General features: G+C 40.1%; 1 protein-coding gene across 1 annotated transcript in view; it reads right to left on the minus strand.

Annotated features, from left to right (window-relative positions):
- Nucleotides 1-8,919, minus strand: part of LOC104538210 (DNA-binding protein SATB1-like) — a gene marked incomplete at its 5' end in the record, with an annotated part of 46,057 nt that overhangs the window by 18,085 nt on the left and 19,053 nt on the right. The window contains 1 exon segment of the mRNA XM_010181329.1: nucleotides 8,852-8,919. This exon segment is cut by the window's right edge and continues 4 nt beyond it. Within this exon segment, the coding sequence (XP_010179631.1) occupies nucleotides 8,852-8,919 (68 nt within the window).

Raw genomic sequence — 8,919 nt, forward strand, 5'->3', positions numbered from 1 at the left:
TGAAAAATGAACAAGCTGTTTGTGGTTAAACTGTCTAATCTGCTGTTATCAATCTAGCGCTGCATTCAAGATTTACAGGATACATCAGCTTCTGTGCCACATTAGCTGTAAAAGGGAGAGGGGGTGGGAGGAAAAAGGAGGAGGAGAGAGTTTATCCTGAGGAATAATATTTCCAATGCAGCCACACTCACACTACATCTGGTTGTGCTGGTAGCGGCAGTTAAATTGAAATATTTCACAGCGTGTGTCAGAAACATGCAGAATGGTAATTATGACAGATCTGATTAAGCCTGAGTGCCACTAGCTCCCTGGCCAGCTCCGGTTGTGCAGGTGTGACCTTGTGCGTGCCTGCGTGTGTAAATAAAATTAATTACAAGCGAGAGGGCGAAGGCTTCGGTGACATCACAAAGCGGAGAAACTCCCAAGGGGGAGACCTAATGGAATATTTTCCCTCAGTCTAATAATACAGTTCATATTGACTTGAGGTAATTAGTGGGATCATTAAAGCAGTTTTCCCGGCGTATTTGGCTGCCTGATCAGATTAGTGAAAATGTTCTTCAGAACAAGCCCTGTGTGGTCTGCCAGAGAAGGAGGAAATAAAAAGCAACAAAGCATATTTTGGAATGATAAGCAGCGCTGGACTTTTTGCAGGGCCGCTCTCGGGAGCCTGGATGCCTGACTCTCCTGACCGATTCAATCTTTCATTCCAGGCGCACGTGCTCCCACTGCGCACCATCTAAGACTTTTTAATTTTTGTTCCTCTATCCTTTAAAACCACACTGTCTCTATCCCTAGCTGATTTAAAAAAAAAAAAAAAATCACATAAAAGCCTTGTGAAAGAGCTGCCCTTAGAAGAACTGTATTAAGATAACTAGGGAAAGGAAGCAGAATAAATATGAGATCAGCAACCCCCCACCTCTCCCTAAAAAGCTAACAGAAGACTGGGGGCACCAGTTTGAAAATTAGTAATGTTTTCATTTCCAAACAAGCTTGCACCAGAAAAAAAAAGAGGGAAAAGAAAAAAGAAAAAAAGTTTAACTATGATATAAAGTCTTCCACAGTAACAGAACACAGAGCCCTAATCAAGAAATGGACCATTTGTTTAAAAACAGTCTATTGAGCATGCTCTACCTTGCAAATGGAATATGCCAAGCTCTGTCACAGATGGCAAGCTTTGACAGTTCCCATCCGTAGCGTCGATACTCGACAGTTCAGCACAAGATCAGTGACATTCTGTCTCATTAGAGCCACGCTAATTATCACAGCTAGTTTCAGGGGAAACCATGTGTTGCAATGGTCAATTTGAAGGAGTCTGTGCATCAACAAACTGGTAATAAGGATCAGACACCTTATTATATGACAGCATGCTGCCTATGATCTGATTTACTGAATCAGAGGTACTGAGGCAACACTGAAGCCTGATGGGTTATGGAATCGCGTGTACACAATGTGTATCTGAAATATGCTTTAAAAATAAAAGGAAGCTCTATACAGACAATACAAATAAAAATTTTTAAATGGTGAAGTTATCATAAGGACTTTATTCATTTGTCATTAAGACATGCAGAGATGTTCAAGACCTTGTCAGCCAGTTTTATCTTTAATCAAATCATATAAGATAAATAATTAAAAATGAAAACTGTAGAATTATGGATTATGCTAAATTATAATTCATTCCATACTCTGATTTTTCAGTTTCAATAACATGTACCAAACATTCCTTATGTTGTGCCGTCTTGCTGCCTTAACAGAATTTTATATTTTGTAAAGAGCTTTCTCTTCTTGGCTCTCTTTTTTCATTTGTACATTTAATGACTTAAACTTGTACTTCTCTCTAGCTTCTCCCACACATTCATGGTCCTTCCACCAGACAAAAATCATCCAACCGAGAACCCCCCTCTTGCTGCTTCTGGCCACCTGCGGGGCTGCATCCTACCAGGTGCTCAGCAGTCCCAGTCCCAGCACCTCCCAGGGACACGCTGCAGGCTGAGGCCATGAGAGCATAGAGCATTAACTCCTGACCAAGGTAGGGCAGGTGTGCACCGCATCCCTCCAGGGAAGCTCTCCTTAGGGCTCAAACATACACCGTTTCCTGAAGCTGCTACCAGTTCTTCAAACAGCCCCTAGGCAGATTGAAAGTGGTGTTTGAACAGGTTGTGTTGCCACCCGCCTGGCTGGGAACCTGCAGTAGGAGCTGATTTGGCCCCACATGTAAAGCGCGCTCAGGAAGCACACTTTTTCACTGGTGTGTCAACAAAACCAGCCTTAAGTGTTGAAAGGGCTGCCTGGCCCCAAGGAGCTGTTTGAATAGGTCAATATAATCCTCTTACCAGTTAAGTATTTTCCATTCTGTACCTTTTTCTTTGGCATGAACTATTTTAGGTTTTAATGCTATTTTTCCCTCTATGCAGATTTCCATGGGCAATTGCACACTGATATGAACCACCTCGGAGATTTTAAGGTGGTTTCTCTTCAGTGCGTCTTTGTTGATTCAAGAAGTTGCTGTCTACTTTTTACTAGTGGGAACCCAAGACTCACTGAAGTCAACTCACTCCACCAAGGTCATACCAATAATGTGGTATATGACCAGGATCAATGCCGGCCCTTCTCTAGGCCTACCCAAATCGAATGATAAGTGAGTTAACTGAACTCACTTTTTCTGCCCTCCTTTCTGAGATTTTTTTTTTTTTTAATTCCTAAGGAAATTTCCTGAGTTTTTAACCTTTACTTTTGAGAAGAGATGTAAAAGAAATTAAGACATGGGGCAGAGGAAGGACCTGGTGCCCTCTAAACATTCATTCTATTCCCACAAAAGAAACCCAAAAATCTCTTTCCCTCCGACCCAGGCGAGACAGAACACAATATGAGTCTGCAATACAGTATTTTGTGAAAGAAACAAATCAGCTCTATCTGCCAAGTTTCACAGTTTCACTGAATGACACGCTGCTTTATGGGGCAATTCTTGATCGTGCACAGAAGCCCATCTTGCTTTATCTGTTCACACTCTTCCTCTCCCATTCCCGCTGACACCAGATCCCATCCCAACTCCTGCTGCTCACGGCACCTCTTCAACTGCCAGAGCAATCGCCCCTGGCTAGAGGAGAGGGGAGGAAAATAAAATAAAATTAAAAAAAAAAAAATAGAGGCCGTTGCCTGGTGTACTTCTGCAGCTAATGTTTCCTAACTACTGTATCTTGCCTTCCTGTGAGGGCAAGGAGTTTATTTCCAGGTGGACCCATGAAAAGACGGCAGACCTCAGAGCACATTTTGTTTCCACCTCGCGTCTCCCTGTGCAGTATTCCTCCCCGCTCCACAGACAATCCATTGTACACCGAGCTGGGGAGCGGGGGGGGAGAAGGTTTTTAAGCCAAGATTTAAACCCAGGAAGTGACTCAGCTGCTCTGAGGGAGACAAAAGGGGGAGACGACTTGACAGAGACATGGGGTGACGGGCGAAGGACCGATCCCCTGCCTGCTCCTCAGGCTGGACCTCGCCGGGGCAGCCTGAGGTGCAGTGCCCCAAGGAAACAGCTTTGGAAATAAATTTCAAGACACCCTTCTTAAAGCCACATTGTTACCAGAGAGTTACTCTTGGTGATAAAAAGGTTTCTTTTCCCCCCCGCTGGAAAATAGTTGAATAGATTGTTCTATATCTGCAGTAATGGCATGTTACATCTTCGTGCCAGATCCACAATACCGTGCTTGTTCAGTGTGGGAAGCTGTTTAAAAATGACTTTCCTATTAGAGTATATAGCTTAGTCTCTAGATGGAAAAAGCCAGATCAAAGATATAGCATTTATAAAACTGCTGGTTAAAAAGATAAAAGTGAGATAACAGACATCAATTTTTCACTATAAATCTCTGAGTTTACTACAGCATTAAAATTTCCAGTAAAAGCAAGGTTTTATGTACCTGAACTCTAATGGCCTATTCTGAAAATATTTATGTCAGGAAAAGCATGGTATTTGCATGCCAAAAGCAATTTTAGTGCCAATGTTTAGCATTCCCTTCCCATTTAACTCCTTCCCATCTACTCACAAGTGTCAGATGCTCTGCCTAAAACCAACTCAGTGCACCTCCCTGTGCAGCCTTTCAGAGGAGGATACTCCAAGTACATACTAAGGAAAAAGTCAAACATTTCTAATAACACTTCTAATAAAATACCACTGTACAAAGTAAAATGCTTGCCTGATGGCTTAGGATGGAGTCTCTAGCAATGGTCTGAATCATTGATTTTTACCTCTATGCTTTGCATGTGAAACTACTCATTTCCAAGGGGCTAACTGCCTAACTGAAGTGAAAGGTAGGGACAGAAGGACAGGAAATTGGGCAACACGGTGCAACAGCTCAGAACTAACGGGTCAAAACTCTCCATAATTAGATGAAGTTTCTGGAGGTATGGGTAGTACTCCATTAGTTTTATGCTAAAATTAAAATTGAAGCATGATTCTAAGAGCCAAGTGTCTTGCCTTCATCACACAGGCATTTTTATTTGGCGAGAAGGGAGGGCATTTGGCACCCATCTGGCCATGCACAGCAACCAGCAGTATCAACAGCGCAGAAAAGCATCAATTTTACCTATCTATTCTACCATAAAGTAAACTTATTTAGGTACAATAATCCAGGCTAACAGCCTTACACTGTAGCACATGGGACTCTCAGAGGTACAGAAGTTGATATTATTTCAGTTTCTGCAAACTGCAATTTCCTAAATTTAAGAAAGCCTTAGCAATGTAAGCTGACCTTCAGCAAAGTTTTCCTTTCTTCCCTGTTTCCTACCAGCTCATGCAGGCTGCAGCTTTTCAGGATGAGCCATTAACATAAATGTAACTTCTCAAAACACAGGAAACATACAGGAGCACTACAAGTCTCTCCTTGCCTTATCTCTTGGGGCTCCCAGGTTTGGGTTGTGGGTTTTTTTGTTTGTTAGTTTTTATGGAATAAAATTAGATTTCAGCATCTGTCACCATAAAGAAAAAAACACATTCCTGGCTCCCACATGAAAACATTGTAACCAATGCACAGTTACTGAACCATGATGCCTTAATGATCATTACACAAATCAACTTTTTTTTTGTTTGAAATAATGAAATTAAGAGCGTGCTTTCATAATTACTTGAATCAGACTGTCAGGTTATAAATTTAAGAAAAACCTATTATGATTAAACTGTAAAAGTACTGCATACCACACAAATTTATATGTGTGTGGATTTTTTTCATTTTGACTTATATTCAGGTATGCTGATTAAATTTCAGTAAACAATATTGTTAGTAATTGCCATTCTACCACTAAAAAACAACAACCTGGGAGCAGACCCAAAGCACTTGGTAAATGTTTCTGTCTTCCGCTTGCATGTATTTTTCTAAAGCGCTCTTTTCAGCACAACCTAACAAAAAAAATACGTAGATCTATTAGGCAGACAACTCACAAGAAAAATGTAGGATTTTAAATACTGACGTTAGGTGTTTTGCCAATTATAATTCTAAAACTCCCCAAAGATATGATGTATTCAAGCAATTTGAATTACAATATCTTCCTCAGTTTAACCATAGTAACTTTTAATGTATATATTTTTAATTTAACAGGATTTGAATTTATTCTGCAGATAAGATATCAATCCTTAAAAATACAGAAATTTTAAATATATACAGGATGCATGCATTCCTATATGGGAAAATAATCCAACATTTGAAGGAATCTTCTACCTAAGTCCCCAGACCCATTCAAATCCATGGTGCTAGATAGCCTCTTTTCTTTGGGAAAGCTGACAAGTCGCCAGCAAAGTGCACCATGAAACTACAAGTATGAGAACCATCACTCACCTAAGCCAGAGCATGGTCTCACTAATACCACTGCAATCTCTTTCTGCTCCTCTCACCCCTTTCTTGCCCTATGCCATGACCTCTGCTGCACTGAGCCCGTTTGTCGAGCATCAGGTCCACACACAGTCCTCTCTCAAACTCTTGCCAAAGGCACTAACACAGCACAAAAGAAGATGCTCATTTTTTTACCTCAGTGCTACCTAAATAGAAACTCGTGTAGCACATCATTTAATGGCTCTTCTGTACAAAGTGCTCTTGTCAGCAGAACACTATCTGCAGTCTCCTGGCTCAGGCCAGGCTAGTCACCTTGCAGATGCTGCCTGCTTAGACACCCAATCTCATGTTGACCCAAATCAGTTCCTTAAAAAAAACAACCAACCAACAACCAACCAAAATAAAAACAACCACGAACATAAAAACACTTTCCAGCAAACAACAAACTCTGTCCACTGGTAGAGATGTTTCAGGTCACATACTGTTTTATACCTTAACTTCAGACTACACTCAGGAGTTACTCAAGCGTTTATGTCCAAAATAATATATAAGCCACAATGTTTAATTATAGTGATTTTAAAAACAAAACTGTTAACCAACGGATCATTTACTAATGTGTGTCCTTCAGACTTTTCACTATAACTGGAAGTGATTATCCCAGGTTTTCCAGTTCTGAGCTGGAAATAAGTATACCCAAATTAAAAAAAATAAAAATAAAAATAAATCACCAAAACTACAATAGTTTTCTCTCAAGAGAGGTTCTCTTAAAGAATATGCTTTAACAAGCCTTTTTTTTGTGCAACAAAGACTTCTTTGCCTCAAGAAATATTTCTCTGTACCGCTCACAAGCTCCAATGCAGAATTTTTTTTACAATAAATATATGTCCTTTAATATATGTGGCTTTGCTACATCTTTAAAGCTTATTAATTGGCTGACTAGTAGTCAACTGGTTAGAGAAGACCCAACACATCCAGCTTACCTAAGAGGTTACTTCTGTGAAACAGCTTTCTACTACAAATGGCACTTTGGCTAACTACAGACCTGAAAGCTTGTTTACCACATAAATTAACTTTGCATTGCTTAAACTGGGGAGAAAAATAATCTCTGAGAATACAGGCGTAATCTCTCACAATAAAAGGGGAAATAATTACATGTTTGGTGGTGTTCGTTTTCTACACTTGGTAGCAAAGTTTGTAAAAGAATCTAAATTTTATTCCAATACTCTGAAAAAACTGCACTGCATCCTCTGGAAGCTTTTGTGCTACACTTTGATTACCTGTCCCTTTTCAAGACAGTATTGGAAGAGCTGTCCTGCCTAGAAATTTTAAGACCGCACACTTAAATAAATATACTAGCACACAAATCAGTTCAGATCAATGTTATGTGAACCAATAGTTTGGCTTCATACCTTAGTTTTGTGGAGAAGTGCAACGGAAAGGGAAGGTCTAGAAAACGGACAGTTGTCTAACCCCCAGTCTTGACATGTAAATAAAGACATCTGAGGAGCACACAGGTTGGAAGCTGCTGTAACATTCTATCATAATTAGAAACATTTCAAGAGCCCTGTAATTTCCAATCAAAATTACAGTAATTTCCGATATACAAGCCATGATTCATGACAGAATTTTTACATTCCATGGGAGATTATAGTGGCCTGATGTATGACACACTGAGTACAGCACTAACATAAACAATTCAGTTTAATGTTTAAACAGCACTTGGTGTTTAGAATCCTACAATAAAAGAAACATATTATTGTAGAAATTATCACTTTGACAGTGATTGAAGGGTAGGCAGGCATGTGGCCTATAAAGCTATAATTTTTACAGTCCACAGCTTGAGTTTAATCATTTTTATATAACATTTCCAAAATATCCCTTTAGATGCTCCTTACAGCATATAACTTAAGAGACAACATCCTTTCCGTACAATGAAATGGGGTAAACTCCAAAACATGAACAATGCAGAAGCCAAAAGTTAAAGACTGTTAAAAAGAAAACCACCACTAAAATGCTGACGGCCCAAGAAACAGTGGTCTAACTGATCATTATCAGCTTTCCTTGGAAAATGCTGTATTTTTCTAGGAATCAATTTTAGAAAAGCAAAGGAATAATAACTAAGAGGACTTAACATTTAATTTAACGTAAAAAATCAACATTGGAAGAATTGGTGCCTTTACCATTTCTTTCAAGCATTGGTATAACCACGGTTCTAGTCTTTTCCATTTATCTGTATGTTTTCCCCTTGCTTCTTGAGTACATTCTCACTTAAATCAATGCTTTTGCATACTTTGGCGATCTTTCTCGGAAGACATGTCACTTATGATAATCACACCCAACAAGTGCTTGCTGATTTCCCTCTCTTGCCACTAAACTTGACAGAAATTCTTCAGTTGAAGAAAGCAGAATAGGAAACCACACAACAAGGGCTTAAAACTAAATACGCAATATATATGTATGAATGCATGTGGGTAACCAAGCAGCCATCATATTCCACAAAGATCATATTTGTTTTCTCAGATATAACTTGTATAACCATAATTTGTTGGCATTTTTTGTTTGTTTGTGTTTGATGTGGACAGTGCTGCCTCACCAGTGGGTCGGACTAGATATCTGCACAAAAACCAGCACATCAGCGTTCCTCATTGCAGTTCATGTAATTGCAAAACACCAAAGCCTCGAGATTTATTGGGCAGCAATACACAGAGCCCTCTCACAGCTTTTTGCCACATCCACGCCAGCTAAGATCTGGCAAACCCAATACTTTCTGAGCCATGCAAAACCCATTGGTGTGCAGTGAAGGCACTTTGCTGGCAGTCAAGTGGGAGGGATGCGTCTCGGGAAGGCATTTCTCAACCCTGCCCTGTCAAGGGTAACCAGATGTTACCTTTGGACTCAGCAAGGGCTCTGAGTTGTGGTACCAGGTTGGCATGATAACCCAGCCACTCATTATAACTCACAGAGAAACAGATCAAAATCAGAGCAGGGGAAACATCATGCAGGACAGGGAGGTTATTGTGCCCCGGGAACTTTACCTGGCTTTTGGTTGCTGCAACCTTTGCAAACAGTGCTTGAGACACCTTAGCTCTCTTCATTTCCTGCT

This window comes from Mesitornis unicolor, unplaced genomic scaffold (genome assembly GCF_000695765.1).
Source record: "Mesitornis unicolor isolate BGI_N332 unplaced genomic scaffold, ASM69576v1 scaffold6753, whole genome shotgun sequence".
In the NCBI taxonomy this organism is placed as follows: domain Eukaryota; kingdom Metazoa; phylum Chordata; class Aves; order Mesitornithiformes; family Mesitornithidae; genus Mesitornis; species Mesitornis unicolor.